This window comes from Pyrus communis, chromosome 15, assembly GCF_041283825.1.
Source record: "Pyrus communis isolate YQ-2024b chromosome 15, ASM4128382v1, whole genome shotgun sequence".
Taxonomy (NCBI): Eukaryota; Viridiplantae; Streptophyta; class Magnoliopsida; order Rosales; family Rosaceae; genus Pyrus; species Pyrus communis.
Window position 1 is genome coordinate 5,123,277 of NC_142579.1, and position 20,245 is coordinate 5,143,521.

Here is a 20,245-nt window from a genome sequence, read left to right on the forward strand (position 1 = left end):
AAACAAAGAACAAGTCATGACTATCGGCACTACCTCCATTGAAAAACAGCTGGTTCAGATGAAGGAAACAGTTGCAAGGCTGATAAAGACTGCAGAGGAGAAAAACTTGCAAACCGCCGGACTCATCAACCGTCTGGAGGCACAGCATAGCGTCAAAGTGAAACCAAGCTCTCTTCCAACTAAGAAGACCGAAGAAGGCTTTAACCCAAATGCCTACGAACTCATGTCAAAGGCTAGGCATGACTTTGCTTTCTCGTCAAATCTTGGAAAGATGGTTTCAAACACCGTCAACGACAAAGATCGTGACCTCACCAAAACTCAAAAGAAGTTGAAGGAGCATGGTTACGGAGTTGACAACAACCAAAGCACACCTCCAAAATCAATGGCATCAAGCAAGGGACAAGCCGTTCTTGCAACCACCAAGGGAAGAAGCATAAGCACTTCCGCCGCAAATGGAGTATCCATTGGTGCCACAACCACTTCTCAACATGCCGCTGCAAAGTTGGTATTGCTAAGCAAGCAAGAGCAGCATCAAAGGCGCGAGTCGGTCATCCACCTGACCTTGATGGGGGCACCAAAGCATGCTATTGAGGCGCACAAGATGACACCCGAAAACGGCCAATGGGGTTCTTCATCAGCACTATGGATGTCTGAAGGAAAGTCGTGTCTATTGGTTGCACAAGTCATGACCATCGGTGTCACCTCTATTGAAGAACAACTGGCTCAAATGAGCGAAGCAATTGCAAAGCTTACACAGACTGTGGAAGAAAAGGATTTGCAGATCGCCGCACTCATCAACCAACTAGATGCGCATCTCGACATGAAAGTCGACCCAAATGTTGGTCCATTAAAGAAAGAAGTCGACGAAGAAGAGGAGCCTCCAGTGGAGAAAGTCGAAGAGAAGCTGAAGCTAGACCAAGCAACGGCGTTCATGGAATCTCTCTCTATCCAGCAGCTACAGGAGATGATCGCAAGCACTGTCAAGACACAGTACGAAGGAAGTTCGCATGACTCCGTACTGTACTCAAAGCCTTACTCCAAGAAGATTGATGCTTTGAAGATGCCAAGGGGTTATCAGCCCCCAAAATTCATGCAGTTCGATGGAAAAGGCAACCCGAAGCAACATGTCGCCCATTTCATTGAAACTTGCAACAATGCTGGGACAGAGGGAGACTACCTTGTCAAACAGTTCGTACGTTCGCTGAAAAGTAATGCTTTTGACTGGTACACCGACCTCGAACCCGAGTCTATCAACAGTTGGGACCAGCTAGAAAGGGAATTCCTCAACCGTTTCTACAGCACTCGTCGTACTGTAAGCATGCTAGAGCTGACCAGTACGAAACAGTGGAGAGATGAACCTGTCATCAACTACATAAATAGATGGCGCTCCTTAAGTTTGGATTGTAAAGATCGGCTTTCTGAAACCTCTGCCATTGAGATGTGCGTTCAAGGCATGCAGTGGGGACTACACTACATCCTTCAAGGCATCAAACCACGAACATTTGAGGAGTTAGCCACCCGCGCCCATGATATGGAGTTAAGCATCACCCGTCATGGGAAGAAAGAACAGATCGCCGACTACAAGAATGACAAAGTTTTGGGGCCCAAGGTGGATAAGGCTGCGTGGAAACCCACCAAGGAAGCAATGACGGTCAACACAACTCTAGTCAAAACCCATACACGAGGCAAGGCGATTCAAACCGAAGCTTTTCGTGATCAAGAGATACGTAGACGCACTTTGAAGGAGCTTGAGGAGAAGACTTATCCATTCGCCGACTCTGACGTGGTTGCCATGTTGAAAAACTTGCTTGACAAAAAGGTGATCGACCTACCTGAGTGCAAACGGCCGGAAGAGATGAACCGTACTGACAGTCCAAGGTACTGTAAATTCCACCGCTTCATTGGTCATCCGACGGAAAAGTGCTTTGTGCTAAAAGATCTCATCATGAAGTTAGCTCAGAAAGGGATCATCGAGCTAGACCTTAATGATGTGGTGAAGTCAAACTATACCACCGTCACTTCTGGCTCTTTGAACTCAAAATCTTCACCTCAACCGCTGGGGGCATGCTCCAAAACCATGTCAGTCAAGTCAAGTGAAGTTGAAGGATGGACTTATGTCACTCCAAAGAAAATGCACAAGAAACATAGGTCTCCTCCACAAGTTCACCAATCGGAAAGGGGGCAAAGCAGCTACCGTCAACCTTCAAAGCTACATGAAAATGTTGAGGATGATGAAATTATGACACAAAGATCGTCCGTTGCCATCACGATGCGCGATTTCTTCCCAGAAGACTTCTTCAATCACTCAGTCAAGACTCCTTGCTATGAAGATTGCAAGGAATGCCTCTCTAAGATCGTTTGACAAATTCAAACAAGCTCCTCGTTCGCACGAGCCTAAAAGGTGACAACAAAAGCTCCTTGTCTGCAAGAGTTGAAACTGCAAACGACACCACAAGCTCCTCGTTCGCACGAGCCTAAAAGGCGACAACCAAAAGCTCCTCGTTCGCACGAGCCTAAAAGGTGACAACAAAAGCTCCTTGTCTGCACGAGTTGAAACTGCAAACGACACCACAAGCTCCTCGTTCGCACGAGCCTAAAAGGTGACAACAAAAGCTCATTGTCTGCACGAGTTGAAACTGCAAACGGCACCAAAACGCTCCTGGCCCGCAAGAGCATAAACTGTGTACGGCAAAATCATCATCAAAACCATCACTCATTTGAACTACATCATGACTTGATCCCTCCTCAACCAAGGGTACGTAGGCAACTTGAAACTTCAAAACTTCAAGTACAGTCACATCATCAAAAAAAAAAAAAAAAAAAAAAAAAAAAAAAAGGAAATAACACATCTTGGTGATGTATATGTTTTATCTGTATTTAGCACAATACACTAAATAAGTAAAGCATGTTCATTGATCTCCGAGAAATTACAAGTGCGTACAAAAAAAAAAAAAAAAAAAAAAAAAAAAAAAAAAGAGAGATGGAGCTTTCATAAAGGTTGTTCACGTGAAGCCCCACTACTTGGGAAAACTACAGAAGCGGGAGGCATCAAAGAAGAGGCCTCAATACTTGGTGGAACGCTAGATGAGCCAGGAAAAAGGTGCCTCTGGAAAAAAGCAGCAAGCCTTTGACGGTCACTTTGACGGTCACTTTGAATTCGACCACTGGATTCTTGCAGCTCATCAAGCTTCCTCTTCATGCCCGTCGAATAGTTATTTGCAAGCACATGCAAACTTCTATTCTCGTGCTTAAGCTGTTTGATCTCTTGCTTAAGAGTTTCCACCTCCGCCATCAATGATTCCACTTGGCGGGATCGAGCAAGTAGGCGTTGGCCCATGTTGGACACAGAGCCTGCGCACTGAACACTGAGAGTTAGGGACTCTTGAACGGCCAACTCATCGGACCGTTCTGAAAGCAGCCTACTATCTTTTGGAGTGAGGAAGTTCCTAGCTACTATCGTAGCTGTTGTTGCGTCCTTCATCACAGAATCTTCACCTGTCAAAGGGCCATTAGAAGATAAGAAAGAAGGGCACCATACATTTACCTGACGCGGCGCACTCGGATCACTGCTGAGACTCAAATCTAAGCAAATGTTAGACGGGTTAGCCATTGTCAAAAGGTTAAAAGAGAAAGGTGGATGGAGTAAAATCAGAAAGGGCCGAAGACGATTTTCACAAACGGGCGATCTTCAAAGTGTGCATGTTGGAGGTAATCGATACCTCTATAAAAAGCCAAGGCGACACGACCACCGATTCAAAAAATCGGATTTTCCTGTGTGAAGTTCGGCGACGCTTTCGCGGCTTTTCAGATAACGCGTTCAACTTTGTCAAAAGATCTCTGACAAAGTTGAAAACACGTGAAGGTTATCATCCCAACTACGCGCCTTTGCCAACAAGCGTGGTGACAGAGCCGCACCCGTGACTACTTTTTCGAAGAGGCACTCGCTCAGAAATCGAAGAGACGCTTGTTAAAAAATCGAAGAGACGTTTGTCGACAAGGGTAAAAGAACATAACCACCACTTGCTATTGGGAAATCCCTATATATGTCGACCTTCATCTTTTATGGCAAGGCAGACCTGAAAAAAAAAAAATGCCCAACTCTTCCTTACCTCTGAGGGCGCACTCCCAGCAAAGCCTTTCGAAATACTCAATTTTTTCTTCTTCCCCAAAGAAGATACCAGATGCCTGGAGTACAGATGACCCAGGAGGAAACGGTAGATTGAAGTATGTGGAGACAAGCACAACAAATACATGTGCTGATCCATTCGCCGCTTCTTCAAAAGCAAAGGTATCTCATATCATCAAGGTCGAAAGCAAAGGTATCTCATATCATGCTTTTTCCTTGTCTTTTCCTTTGTCCTTGTTCTTACTCGCATGGCAAAGTGAAAGAAGCAATCAGCCGGCACTTGGAGTCAGTCTTCCGATCTGGAACCGACTGCCTGGAATCTATTCCCTGGTTGCTTACCTAGCGTTGCTCTCGAGTAGTCATCTTCAACGGTTGATACACTTCCAGAGAAGGGACCACTTCTGCAAAGGGGAGCAAGTAAGGCAAGTGAAAATGATACATTGAAGCATGTGGAGACAAGCAACAACTGCATATGCTGAGCTATCCTCTAACCCTCTTCAATACGAATTGGAGAGATTGAACAAAGAAACAGAAAAAAGGAGTAAAGCTCAGACCTTCGGGGGAGACCAAAAGAATCCTGCTGCCCAGTTCAAGAGTAGCACAAAGGAAAATCAACGATTGGAGGAAACCAGAAAATCTTCCAGTCGAACTCAAGATCAAGCCTCGATGGCCCTTGAAGAAATTTGCTGCCCAGTTCAAGAGTAGCACAAAGGAAAATCAACGATTGGAGGAAACCAGAAAATCTTCCAGTCGAACTCAAGATCAAGCCTCGATGGCCCTTGAAGAAATTTCCAGCCCAGTTCAAGACTAAGCTTGTGGAAAATCAACGATTGGAGGAAACCAGAAAATCTTCCAGTCGAACTCAAGATCAAGCCTCGATGGCCCTTGAAGAAATTTCCAGCCCAGTTCAAGACTAAGCCTGTGGAAAATCAACGATTGGAGGAAACCAGAAAATCTTCCAGTCGAACTCAAGATCAAGCCTCGATGGCCCTTGAAGAAATTTCCAGCCCAGTTCAAGACTAAGCCTGTGGAAAATCAACGATTGGAGGAAACCAGAAAATCTTCCAGTCAAACTCAAGATCAAGCCTCAATGGCCCTTGAAGAAATTTCCAGCCCAATTCAAGATCAAGCCTCGACGGCCCTTGGGTTGACATTTACATTAAGGGACTTCAAAACGCATCTTCTACACGTGACAAGCACATGTCTACGACGCGCCTTGAAGTGGGGGCATTTGTAGACATCGAAATTTCAGTAAAACAAATGTTCACCAATGCATTAAAGTTTTGACGTGTCAAGGCATACATGGCATACGCCATGTGTTGTACAAATTGTACACATGGCGTGTGACTCAACAAAATAGGAAGAAATACCCTTGAAGGATTAAACAAGTTTTTCTTCTCATTTTGGGTAATGACAAGGCAAGTACATTTCAATCCATTGAGGATCAAAACAAGTTTTTCTTCTCATGTTGGGCAATGACAAGGTAAGCACACTTCAATCCATTACGGATCAAAGTAAGTTTTTCTCATTTGGGCAATGACAAAGCATACACATTTCAAGTTTAAAATGGTATTAAGTGGGAAATTAGGCCATAAGTTACACCACTTCAATTTCAATATTGCATTAAGTGGGAAATTAGGCCATAAGTTACACCACTTCAATTTCAATATTGCATTAAGTGGGAAATTAGGCCATAAGTTAGACCACTTCAATTTCAATATTGCATTAAGTGGGAAAATTAGGCAAAGGTGCTTGGAAAGGAAAAAAATATTTTGTGGTGGTGATTCATTCTCAAAGCCTATAAATAGGCTTCTCCATCAAGGTATCAAGCATCAAGGAATTCACAAATACATTTCTCTACTCCCAAATTGGAAGAGAATTCCCCAAATCCTTGAAGCTTTGAAACTCTAAAGCTTTCAAGCAAATCCCGAAGGATCAAGAAAGCTCTCTTCGTTCTTCGTCAAATCCTCCCTCAAGATCAAGCCCCAACGGCCCTTGAAGAACTCCCACCATTACTCAAGATCAAGCCCCGACGGCCCCTTGAAGAAAGTGTTCATCATTCATCATCCGTTCATCCTAAGATCAAGCCCCAACGGCCCTTTGGATCAACAACCTCAACAAATCCACACATCTATTCTTCAAGATCAAGCCCAAAAGCCCTTGAAGAAAACCAGCTGTTCATTCAAGATCAAGCCTCGACGGCCCTTGAAGAAAACCAACCGTTCTTCAAGATCAAGCCCAAAAGCCCTTGAAGATCCGCTCATCCATCAACATTCAAGATCAAGCCCTGAAGGCCCTTGAAGAAACTTACAACTGTTCATCCAAGATCAAGCCTCAACGGCCCTTGGATCAACAAATCTACATCTTACGGAGATCGAATCAGAGGACCAAATTAGAGAGATCGTAACCCCAAAATCATAAACACAAAAATATTATTTTGTACACGTTTATTCTGATTTCTTGTTTCAAGGAATCTTTCGTGTTCACAATCTTCTTTCGGCGGTGTCTTTGGAATGAAGCAATTAGGTTTAGCTTCTGTGCTTTTTAGTTTTGGACATTTGGGTCCATTCTTTTGCTTGTGTGATTATTATATTTGGGCCTCAATTTGTGTAATTAGCTGTGTTGTGTTAATAAAGTAACCTTTGATAAAAAGAAAATAAAAAAGTGGCTCAAAACTTCAGAAGCAAGCTGCATGGCCAACATAATACAAACCGCATTAATTTTTTTTTTTTTTTTTTTTGAAAGGAAAACAATATCATTAACTTGAGAAAATTACAAAGCATCTTGGATGAGGAGATCCAGAATAACACCCAAACTAGTCTTGTCTCAATGGGCAATGCCACCTTTGCCAAACAATGAGCAATACTATTATTATTCCTGGAAATGGAAATAAATTTGGAAGCAGTAAACGAATCTGCAATGTGTAGGACATCCCCCGCTAACAAATCCATAGCCGACGCACGATCCACACAAGAATTAATGATGGAAATTGCTTGGGAGGAGTCACTCTGAACTAGAACCTTCTGATAGCCAAGCTAATGGGCGAGCTCCACACCATGCTTGATCGCTAGCATTTCTGCTTGGAGGGCCGACGACACCGTAGGGAGGAAACATGCCGCTGCTGCCACAAAGGATCCCTGCCCATCCCGGAGAACCGCCCCAGCCCCACCCACCTAATTCTGCAATTGGGTCGCACCATCCACATTCAACCGTACCCAGTCCTCCGCCACCCCCTCCAGGACCGCAGCAGCACCATCCCTAAGCCCGTCTCGAGGACGCCTTTTGTGAGCAGCAGTTATGAGCTCCGCCGCGACCTGGAACTCCTGCAACCAGGCCACCGCAGGCTGAGCCACCACAGCTGGAGACCCGTGCTTCCCCTTCCAAATTCTATCATTCCTCTCTTGCCACAAATGCCACACCACCATGCACATAAAGTCAAACGCCAAATGGTGATTTTAAAGGAGCAGCAAGAACCATTCTTTAACAGATCCACAAAGAACCGAATCAACTAGAAAACTATGAAATATTAATTCCAGTGGAGTGATTGCTCTATGAGATGAATCAGACCAACTAAACCCAAGTTGCTGAGCTTGTTGGGTCGTCGGCTGCACGTGATTGGACCGATATTTGCTTACAAATTGATATTATCTGTAGCAAATGGAAATTAACTATGGATTGGCATCGCTTAGCCATAGATCGATAATCCTGCTTTTACGCACCTACTTATAAGCAGCCGGATTCCCTCATGAGCTTAAGAGGCTGAGTTTCCTAAGCAAATCACAATGCCCGTTGAAATTTAATCTAACGGCTGCAATTATTATGACTTTTAAAGGAACTCTCTGTTTGTAACCGTTTGATCGAATTTCAACGAGCTGGATCCTTTGCTCAGGAGGGGATCTGGTTCCTAATTATACCTCATGATGAAGGGTGTATGCATTCTCTCTTTCTCACACATAACGAGACTTGAAAGACTTTTTTTTGTTATCGTTTGACTATCTTTTAGTTGAATGCATACGAATACTATTTACAATAAGTGGTGAGAAAGTGGGCTAAATTTCATAATGAATTAACCATAATAATTTTTTTCGAATTTAGTTTCCATGATAATCGAACTTAAGGCCTCTCATTTAAAGGTGAAGATGAATATCATTAAACTATAGTACTAAGTGACTATCTTTAGTACTAAGCGACTATCCTTTTATCTAAGTATTTTCCATGTCTTGTGATAGGTTACATGATGAGAGAGATAACCCTGAGATGGACAAGTTAATTATACCCCTCATAGTATCACGCATTAATACTTAGCAAAAGGATCATTTGAAATGACAAAGAAAACTTACATGATATAGGCATATAATATAATCTGAGACAACTTCATGAGTGTCAAAACCCATTTGAGCACTAGAGGTTGGACGACAAGTTTAATACCAAATTAAAATAGAATATCATTTTTTTAATATATGAGGGGTTTCATCACACACAGATGATAGACTAATTACCTCTTATGCAAATCTTGTAACACATGAAGCGGCATTACTTTGGCCCCGCGTCAAACGATACGTCTAACCAGAGTCAGTGGTCCTAATGAAAGCATTTGTGGGAATTCAACCTAGGATTAGGGGTTTAAAACCTTTTTTCGGTTTCCACTAGACCAACCGCTTGGGGTTAGAATATCATTTATTGTTGAAAGGTTATAACTTAAGTTGTCTTTATGTCGAAATGGTCCCTAAAAAACACAAAACTTTGTTACGTGGGGATCTATGACGGGCTTAAAATAACTTGAGGTAACAAAAGCCTTCTTTAGATGGTCATTTAATATTACGGTCTAGTGGTATTTCTCTTCACTTGTAAGTGAGAGGTCTTAGGTTCGATTATCGCCAAATGTGAATTTGAACCACATTATTGTTAACTTATTTTTTAGTGTAGATAATATAATTTGTTCAACAAAAAAAAAATCCCACATGACGTTCTTTTGTTGTTTTCATGTCGGCCAGATGAACCATTTGCTATTTTCTTCTGCTCTATTTCTTCTTTTTTTAAGTCAATTATTTTGCTTTATTGTGTTATCATTTTTCATCTAAAGCGACGAACAGTTTTGGAATTTAGGTTTCTAAAAGCCTTTCGGCTGGTCAGGTCCTATAATTGCGTTGTAATATATATAACCAAGCAGCACCACATACCAATAAGTGACGCTTTGGCCGAGTGGTTAAGGCGTGTGCCTGCTAAGTACATGGGGTTTCCCCGCGAGAGTTCGAATCTCTCAGGCGTCGTTTCATTTTTTTTTATATCTTTTTTTCCTGCGCTTGGTTCCACACAAAGAAAATCCGCCAATTTAGCGTGCAGTTCGACTGCTTGACCCCACAGATTCTCTGTTCGACTAGAGAAATTTTTCCAAGTGCCGGATACACATGACACTTGGTGTTCCCCACCTATTAGCATTTGACATCTTGGATATCCTTCAATCTTATTTTTCAATAAATAAATAAAACTAAATGCTAATAGGTGAGGGAACACCAAGTGTCATGTGTACCCGGCACTTGGAAAAATTTCTTGTTCGACTGACTGCTTGACCCCACAGATTCTCTGTTCGACTGACTGCTTGACCCCATAGATGTTGCAGATATTTTATGCGCGACAAGTGATATATAAATAACTGTTGTCCTCCTTTCATATTAAGAACGTAATTGTGTAAATCATAGTATATTTAAAAGTAATTAGTTTATTCTTATTAGGAGTTAATTACCAATTTAAAGATGTAATCCTAAAAGGGTAAGGATTCTACATATCCTATCACTATAAATAAAGACATAAGGGGATGATACAACACACACCTCAAAATTAAATCTCTCTTCTCTCTTGTTGCCACCAGCCCCCTTTCCCTCTTTGTCCTTTATACAATTCAGCTTGTCAGAAACTAAGGAAGTGAGGGATCTTAGGAGGAGGCTATCTTCCACAAATTCAAAGGCTTTCAATTGTTTTCTATCAATCAGGTTCTAAAATAAATTAAGATATTTGAAAAAACCTTGAAGGATGAAAACATTCTCATTATGCATGAATCCCTTATATTTATATTTTCCTTCCAATTATATATATCGCATATATGTTCATATATTTTGTCAATATATATAATTGTTCATGCATTACGCATTTATCCTATGTGGAATTGTGAGTCAAAGAATTAAAATTAATATAAAATCAATTAGGGTTTTTAACCCTAAAATTCGAAAACAAAACAAAACAAAAATCTGGGATTTTTGCGGCACCGCCGTAGCACCACTGTGTTGGCCTGAAGCCCAATCGTGTGCCGGCAGACCTTGGGACAGCGTCTTCGACGCCTTAGACCTAGCACGCAGCCCTCTAGGCTTACTGTTTCTCTCGGAACTCAACCAGGCCTCGGCCTGGATTGGCTACCACACGGGCCTGGAGCCCTAGTCCAAACCCAACTCAACCCGCATGCCAGAAGCATGCTGGGTTTGTCCCTAACATGGGCCTGAAGCCCCAGCCCTTCTGTAACAACCTCATTGGCTTGCTGGACTGGTTTTTAGTCTCGACCCACGCCAGCAGCTGGGCTTAGATTTAGCTACGGCCCACACCATCAGCTAGCCCATAGGGTTGGGCTTGTCCCTGCGGTCCAAGGCTCGAAACCCAGCTGCGGTTCCTTGCACACCAGCAAGCCTTTGGGCTTGCCCTGTGCGTCTGACCCGGTCCACATAAAATGCCAGCCTTTACGGCTGGGCTTACCCAGATCCGCCCACGGCCTGCAACCATGATTTAGGCTGCTCTTAGTAGCCACCTGAGCCTAATAAACTCTTTAGGGCTTTGCCTTACTCACGGCACCTATGCCCACTGTGTTTGGGCTATGGTTTTTCGAATCCAATACTAATTTTTGGCATTTTAAAGTGATCAACAGTCCACTAATCTGACAGTTAATCCAAAATTATTGACATGAAACTCACTTTTTGGCATTAACGATTCAATAAATTATTTTGTTTTCTTTGAACCGTTGACTATCTTTTGTAGTCCTAAAGCACTCATGCTTGGGTTCCTGAAGCAATCCACAAACCCACTACACTTTATTGTATATTGTATTATGTGTTCTTGCAAGTACCCCTATATGACCTAAACGTTCATAACTAAATCAAGCCTGTAGTTTCGAATTTAGGGCCTTTGAAACCCGAAGTTTTCATTCAAAACTTACCACATGAAACATGTAGCTTTCATGCATAAATTAAACCAATATATGTCTATAGAACCCGACTGTTCTACAATATATGTCTATGGCTTTCCATATGACTAACCACGTTTTTGTACCCTTTGTTTAGGGACATGTCGAACTTGAATAATCTTGATTTCACCGCTCTGGAAGTCTCCGGAAGAAACTACCTGAAGTGGGTTCAACACGTGAAGCTCCATCTTACTGCAAAGAGTCTTAGAGCTACCATCGAGGAACCAACCGATGGTGCACCTCTCAATGAAGCTCAGAAAGCTACTGCTATGATCTTCATCTGAAGACACATCCATGATGCATTGCAAATCAAGTACCTCGAAGAGGAGGATCCCCGTACCCTCTGGCTTACACTGGCGGATCACATTGATCACCAGAAAGACATCTTCTTACCTAAAGCAAGATACGACTTACAACATTTACGCTTCCAAGACTTTAAGTTTGTGAATGAATACAACTCTGAAGTTTGTAGAATCTGATCACTACTTAAGTTCTGTAACAAGGACTTAATCGAACAGGATCTCCTGGAGAATACCTATTCGACCTTCAATGCCACCAATATTGTCCTGCAGCAACAATATAGGGCACAAAAGTTATCCAAATTTTTGGATTTGATATCTGTTCTACTTCTCATTGAAAAGAAAAACTAGCTTTTGATGAAGAATCATCAAGCTCGACCTACTGGCTCGAACGTCGCGCTTGAAGCGTATGCAATAACTTCTAGCAGCCATAATCGACAGAGATCCCGTCGTTGCCTTGGGAAAGGGCGGCAAGCCCTACCACGGGCCCAAGGTCTACCGAAGAGAGGCCCATCCAAAAGAGGAAACTTGATCCAGAAGCCTACAACACGCTATCAGCATAATGCTCTAACCAGCTGAGCTAATAGGCCTACAACAATAACAACAAAAATATGAACCACGTTTAAAACTTAAAAATTAAAAAGACTTGTTTACTACAAATAAAACTCGATTTCATTCTTATTAGATCAACCCTTGGAGTAAAACCTATAATTTTTGGCTCAGAAAATTTAGGTTTCAACCCAAAAATAATTTTTCTCCTCCAACCCTTCTGAGTTAAATTTTTTAGCCCAAAGTTCTTAAAAGAATAAATTTAGGCTAATTTTATTTTTAACTGAATTTTTTTGAAAAGAATTATGTACAGTATCCTAATTTAATTTTATGAACATTTTAACCTTAAAATATTTAGATTTCGATATTCAATATCACTAATTTTAAGTTAAATAATTTTTTTAATTATTTTAGTTGTTGGATTTAAATTTGGGCCGTTAGATCTCTTTTTATACTGTTGGATTCGATCATATTAGATACCAGCCATTGGATTCAATGAAATTATAAATATAAATAAAACAAACAAACACACATATGAATCTGGACCGTTGGTCCATTTGAATTTGTGCCTTAGGATTAAGCAAAAGAGCTATTAGGCTCATTCTTGTTGTCGACAAGTGGCCAACATGGCCACATAGGGGGGGTTAGAAGACCTGTTGGGCTTGGCGCGTGCCACGCGTACACGCGTCCTTGCCTGGCAGGTAAGCTTCAATTCCTCTTTCTCACTCTCACATGTGAGCTCCACCACTAATTTTGGCCTATATCTTGGCTGGAATTTGGCTTTTTTTTTTTTAGTTTTAACACATAACTCAATTTTAGCACAAGGGTTGGAATGAAATGGGAGGGGAATATAAGGGAAATGTTGAGACTTACTCCAAGGTTGGAGTTGGTCTTAACACTTTAAAACTCAAAATATATCACACATTGTCCCATTTTATTATAAAATTTCTCATAAAGCCGTTCACAGGCTGATTAAGGCGAAGTGGGATCCAATTCTTGTTAAAATAGTATTCCATGTGGAAAAAACATGTTAGTAAATTAAATTAGGAGGAACCATATGCCTGCATTTATTTTTGCATAGGAAAAAAAGATACTAAAAAGTCAAAAGAGAAGAATAAGCAAGAATAAGCCAATCAACGTAAAGTAGAGCTGCATCAAGTCAAGCCAAGTCAGGCGGATAACAGTTACTTATGAAACCGATCAAACATATTCCCTTTCTCAGGCAGAATAGAAAGTGAGTGAATATATAATTTTGAGTGAGATCAGACAACCAGAAATCAGACAATGACAGAGTGGCCTGTGATGGAAATATTCTTCCTCAACATGCAAAAATTAACACAACTGTTGACCCTAAAAACTATAAAGCCTATGTGGCATGTAGGCTGAGCAATTAATAAGCGAATTATATCTTTTAGTGTTTGTAGGTCTGTCAACCGCTGATCAAGCTCGTTCGACGAGTAGAATGTATGTGGTGGTGGTTTCAAATGCGATGCTGACTTTTGTACTCGAGTGATAGACAAGGAAGGAACACATCTTGGATTTGGGCTCTAGGCTCTAGAACCTAAAGACAAGGTTGCTAGTCACTGCGAAGTTCAGGATCTCCTGCACCAGGTTCGGCTACCTTAACTATATTTGTGAAAATATATGGGTGCCGAATCAATATCAGATTATAAGGACACAAATACTCAAAAGAGATAAGTGTTTTGATAGTAAACATTGTTCAGCCGTCAGAATGCCGAATTCTGAAATGCACCTGGGAATAACCAATCATAGAACACTTCACTTGGTTGGAAGCTAGTGAAGTGACCTCGTTCGGTGAAAGAATCAAAAACTCATTGCCAGCTGAGACTTGGATAGATAATCAGTCAAACTTGAAGTAGTGATATTAATCTAAACATTATATAATTCTCGATCGCCTAATTCTACGATTTCAATGTTATTAATCCAAACTAAAAATGTCGCCGGTTGTCAACATTGTCAACACAATGATGTTACCCCAAATTGAAGGTGTGGTGACGAAGTTAGATGAGTTAGTGATTTCTCAGAGTGTGAGAAAGGCTTGCATAAAGCGAGGTTTTACGCAGAGCGTTTATGTGTTAAGTTGAAGGTCATTTTCACGTTGCACACTCACTTCTATTTATAAAAGTGAGTTTTGTAATGACCAAGTATGCCGAAGTAGAGTCCTAACAAAATACACTTCTTCGGTGCTTCTTTGGATATTCTTAACATTATCTTGTCACCAACCAAAACCGATATGCACATGGTTTCAGTCACTTCGACTAGAACTAGGATTCTGAAACCTAGTCTTCCTATGCATTAGACTCATTCCTTATCTGATTAGCCACAAGCCTTGACTCTTGAAATAATTCGAATCTTATCAAAACTTATTATGATCTGTAACAATTTTACTTCAATTAGAACTCAGCTGAATCATTTCTCAACCTGATCCTTTATGAATCCCACTGTTAGGACTCAACCGAATCTCTTTATAGGCTGGATATCTATATATCATCTGGCATAAAGGATTACTACTTAGCAGAGAATTAAACCCAAATAAGAATCATCCAACCACTGGTGAAGGTAGTTAAGGACTTGGAAGCAGTTAAAGACTACAGTAGTCTTAGACCTACACTGACTTTAAAAAAAAAAAAAAAAAGATTAGTATTACACCTATCTATTGCTTTGCAACCCTTCTCAACAACTAAAACAAATTCAAGCATTATCTATTTTTCATCCAACAGATCTCATCCCAAAATTATGTATATATTTTAAATGGTTATTTATCACAAAGGGTGGTACTATTCACCTACCCTTTTTTACCTTCCACACACTCCCTATTAATTTATGTGATTTGATATTCTTCAATTCATTCGATCTGACGGCCAAAAATTGAGTGGGGTGTGTGGAAGGTAAAAAAATGTGTGTGGATAACACCACCCTATCACAAATCAGTAACATTTAAATTAAAAACCATCATTTACTTTTAATTTAAAAAAAAAAAATTGTCTTTCACTTATGCCCTAGCATAGTTATTCCCTATTCTTCTTGAATTTCATGTATTTAGCCATTCCAAATCCTAAATTTATTGAATAAAGAACAAAAAGGTTTGTAATACTCTATTATTAACTATAAAACATTTGTTTCTATTCTATCCCACATCTTACTTGAGTTTTAGGGTTTGCAAAATTTTTAGTAATTCTCTCTATTGAGTTTAATATTTCTTTCAATTGCATAGATGACATCATGCAATGGTTTCAAAATATGAAATTCGTCGAGAATAATTATGATTACTATGAATGAATAAAATTATTATCTATGCATATCAGCAAGAAGGGGGTCCCATTTTATGTCACACCAGTCTTTTAGCGGAATTGTTTAAGTCGTGGAGTGACACAATTTCAGTTTCAACATATAAAGCAAGAAAATTTAAGTTTTGGGAGGCAAATTAAGAATGGAATTGAGCACCGAAAAGTATTGCCGTAGATAAGCCAATAAAAATTTTAAATTTTAATTCTGTCTTTCTTGTTTGTCTATCTGAATGAATATTAAATCATAAAAATAAAATAAAAATTAAAAAAGGAATGACTTAGATGACATCGGGACACCATAGCATTCTGTATGATAATATAAAGAATATATTCGTTGCTCCCACATAACCTTGTACCAATAACACAAAATAATAACATAACAATGTACTCGTGTTATAAAATTTGTTTTAACAATAAATGAAATAAAAATCAATTGTGCAGAAGGTTAAAGAGGAGAGCGGAAACCCATTTTTTAAACAATTCATTGTGAAAATCCCAAATTAGGTCGAGAATTAGTGGTACCCTGCCTCGGTTGTTACCTCCCCTGCCAACTTTCTTTGCCAACTTCAACTTTCTTTGCCATGTGATACGAACGAAGCTTCAATTACGTCCACTAAAATCTAATGAGATTTTTATTCCCGTATTAAGCGTTTGACCACAGAAATTGAAATCCTTGATATTTGTTATGTTGGGTCATGGGTGGATCTGTCGTTTGCCCACATACTACTTTTATCATAAAGCATGCCATGTGGACGACGTTGATCAAGTGACCGATACAAGAAGAGTTATGTGAATACTGATTTTCACATATTAGTTTAACCTCCGACACTTTTATCGTGAGTGAAACTAAATTGTCAAACTAATACCAGTTTAAAGTTTTAGCCGCGCAGAGATTTTATAGTGAAATTTCAATTCTTTCGTAGTGTTAGAATATGTTATTCTACGTGTGAACTCCAATGAATAAACGTGCCCCACGTCATTCAATTTTTATTGTAACGTGTTAAGTTTGAAAATTTGTTACATGTGAGAAAATAGGCCTATTGAGAGTTTAAATTCCACATTAGAAAGGAACATTATTTATGTCTATGAGTAGTTTAATTATTATTCACATAACCAATTAATTTAACGGTAAAACCTCAACTTTCTTCGATGTTATAGTTATCAGTCTGAATATATGTGTAATATTCTCTCTCAAGTGGGAATGAAAACTACTGGAAGATGGGCAGAACAATTCTCGTGGCGTAAGTAGTGAACACGGAATCAGATATTTTACGTTTGGGCGAGTGATGCATGCAGGAAACAATTAATCTAAATAATTTGGAGCCGTTGGTGGAACGTCGACTCTTCTGAGAAAGTTAAATAAGAAATGAAAATTGAAAAGCAACTAGATGGAGATGAATGAGCTAAGAGAGTTTCAACTTTGTGATGTCAATGGTAGAATCTAATGTGAACAAGTGCGATCATTTGTTCAACTTCGCACCAAACACTTCTAGAGGCCATGGACGGACCAAACGATTCGCCACATATTAATGGGCCAAGCATTCCCCATATTTGAAAATCACGAATCAAACTAATACAATTTTGGTTGACCAAGAAGAGCATATGAGTCCGAAAGTCACACTTTTTGTAATAACGTTTTGTGAATAAATTATTTGGAATACAAAACAATTATATTGTTGTATGTTTATGACAATGCGTCTAGTATTTTAATTCGAGATTTGTTGCAATTAAATTATAATTATTGTCGAAGAATAGAATCCCATATCAGTCATATGGTAAAATAAGGGTACATTACATTTTAGCACTTCAACTTTGGATTTTTCAACATACTCACATCTTATCTTTTAAACATGACAATGTTATACATCAACTTATGAATTCGTTATAATGTCATACATTAATTTACGAATTTGTTTCAATGTTATACTTATGATCATTTGACTACACCTCCCTTAGAATATGAAGAGTGAATTGAACTTGGGTCGACATACTTATAATCATTTAAAATAAGTGTGCATGCATAGTATAATACGCAGCGTATCATTAGGAAGCAACATAATAAATTGTGTTAATATTAATATATTGAAAGAATTCGGGAGCGCCTACGTTATATTTTTTATTTCATAAAAGAATCATATTATGATTTTAATCTCAAAGCTTTCCATATGCAAGTATTAATGAAATAATAAAACGAGAATATAAAGAATAAAATAAAAGTCCAACGCGGGGGTAGATGCATTGAGAACTCGTCCAGAAGACAAGGAACTTTCAGTATTTCAAATTAAAAATGACGTGTCAAATTTTCAAAGGTTGGGAGACCCGGTGCCCCAAAAAGTTGGAGAAATTTTTCCAAGTGACGGGAACACCATGACACGTGGTATTCCCTCACACATTAGGATTTAGTTTTATTTATTTATTGAAATATAAAATTGAAAGATATTCAAGATGTTAAATCCTAATGTGTGAGGGAACACCACGTGTCATAGTGTTCCCGTCACTTGGAAAAATTTCTCAAAAAGTTGGGAGGCACAGACCGACGGCTGTCCTAGGGCTACCATTTGGCTTGACCCTTTGTCATGCTTAGAAGTCAAGCTTAATTAATACCCAATAAAATTCCAAAAAGGCGAATAACTTCCATTGCTGGGATGCAGTTGTTTCTTTTTTTTTTTTTTTTTTTGGTACAATGGAGGGCAAAGCCCGGCAACATCAGTTGTTTCTTTTCAATCTTTTAACTAAATAGTTATTTTTAAAAGTTGTAAGAGGAGAAGGGTATTTTTGGCAGTTTGAATGTTTTACTAGATCTAGGGCAGCAGCACAAACCAAAAGGGTCCCAGAGACATCAATCAACCGAAACGCGTGCTATGACTCCCACCAAATTTTACTAGCCACGGCGCATCTCGCCCATCTCCTTCCCCCCTCCTTCCCCACTTCCTTTCCTTCTTGGTACTCCTCTCCGTTTCCCACTATATAAGTACACCCCCAACGCCCTCACCCTCCAACTCAACCATTCAGACACATTGCTACTTACTTACAGCATATGTCTCAGAGGCCCAACGTCCCTCACTCCTCCTCCATTGCCTTTGCCCTCCACTCCCACCTCTTAATCTCCAGTGATATGAACCCTAATTGGTCCTCCTAAACCCATCCATTCAATTTTGATCCTATTTTTTTTTATTCTTTCATTCATTTTTTAACAGACGATCCCAGAAAAAGGGAAAAAAATCCCAAAAGATTCGACCTTTGATTCGATTGGAAAATGGGTATCAAGGGATTTGTCGAGGGAGGCGTCGCTTCCATTGTCGCCGGCTGCTCCACCCACCCTCTGGATCTTATCAAGGTCCGTATGCAGCTCCAGGGCGAGAGCAACCCCGCTCGCGCCGCCGCCCCCCAGCCCATCCACAATCTCCGCCCCGCTTTTGCTTTTAATTCCCACTCCGCCACCCTTGTTGCCCCGCCGCCCCCACCGGCCGCCGTACGTGCCGGTCCAATCTCGGTCGGAGTCAAAATTTTTCAGACCGAAGGCGTTAAGGCGTTGTTCTCGGGAGTCTCAGCAACAGTTCTCCGCCAGACTCTGTACTCCACCACCCGAATGGGCCTCTACGAAATTTTGAAAGTCAAATGGGCCGACCCGAACTCCGGGAACCTGCCACTGGCCCGCAAAATTTTTGCCGGGCTTGTCGCCGGTGGAGTCGGAGCCGCCGTCGGCAACCCCGCCGATGTGGCCATGGTCAGGATGCAGGCCGGCGGCCGCGACTACAAGAACGTGATCGACGCGATTGCCAAGATGGCGAGGAGCGAAGGGGTTCTTAGTCTGTGGCGCGGGTCCAGCCTTACGGTGAACCGCGCTATGATCGTGACGGCGTCGCAGCTGGCGTCGTACGACCAGATCAAGGAGGCGATTCTAGATAGGCACTTGATGAAGGACGGCCTTGGGACGCACGTGACGGCGAGTTTCGCGGCGGGGTTTGTGGCGTCCGTGGCCTCGAATCCGATCGACGTGATTAAGACGAGGGTTATGAACATGAAGGTGGAGGCTGGGCGGGACCCGCCCTACACTGGGGCCCTCGACTGTGCCCTAAAGACCGTGAGGGCGGAGGGGCCCATGGCCCTTTACAAGGGCTTCATCCCTACGATTTCGAGGCAGGGGCCGTTCACTGTGGTGCTGTTTGTGACCCTTGAGCAGATCAGGAAGGTGCTTAAGGACTATTGAGAGTCGGAGTCCGACCAATTACCATGATGAAAAATAATAATATTATTATTATTTTCGACTATGGCTATTATTATTGATTAATGAAATTTTACCTTTGGAATTTGGCTATTGATTTTTTTTATGGGTTAAATTGATTTATAATTTTGAGTAATTTTTTCGCCATGCAAATAATCCGATACCCGATTAGCAAGAAAGAAGCGTTTTGGGGTTATTGGATATCTGATCCTTGAATTAAAAATAAGTTAAATAACTAAAAATATGTGCATATTGATATCCAAATACGATGAAAATTTTATGTCCATCCAAAATAAAAAGTTTAGTGTGGAAAAACAATTCTATTACAACCAATGTTAGAAATTTCTATTACAACTTTATTAACATGGTTTTGATCATTTGCATCACCCTGTCCAAATACCTATTTAAATTTCATGTAAATAGGTGTTATTTTCCAATTTTTATGAACGAGTTTAAAAATAAAAAATTTCGTATTTAAATTCTATTGTTCTTTTGGGTTAACCAAACACGATA

The 20,245-nt window shown here is 40.5% G+C and overlaps 2 protein-coding genes and 1 non-coding gene across 3 annotated transcripts; all 3 read left to right on the forward strand.

The window, feature by feature from the left end:
- The first annotated feature begins 555 nt into the window (after positions 1–555).
- LOC148690415 (uncharacterized) lies at positions 556–6,809 on the forward strand. Its single transcript, XM_088684884.1, has one exon. The coding sequence runs from the start codon at positions 566–568 to the stop codon at positions 2,360–2,362; it is 1,797 nt and encodes a 598-aa protein (XP_088541010.1). The 5' UTR covers positions 556–565; the 3' UTR covers positions 2,363–6,809.
- Positions 6,810–9,314: 2,505 nt separating this feature from the next.
- TRNAS-GCU (transfer RNA serine (anticodon GCU)) lies at positions 9,315–9,396 on the forward strand. The gene has a single exon. It is a non-coding gene; the product is annotated as a tRNA-Ser (tRNA).
- A 9,008-nt stretch (positions 9,397–18,404) lies between these two features.
- Positions 18,405–19,817, forward strand: LOC137708115 (mitochondrial uncoupling protein 5). The gene has a single exon (XM_068447111.2). The coding sequence runs from the start codon at positions 18,764–18,766 to the stop codon at positions 19,715–19,717; it is 954 nt and encodes a 317-aa protein (XP_068303212.2). The 5' UTR covers positions 18,405–18,763; the 3' UTR covers positions 19,718–19,817.
- The last annotated feature ends 428 nt before the right edge of the window (positions 19,818–20,245 follow it).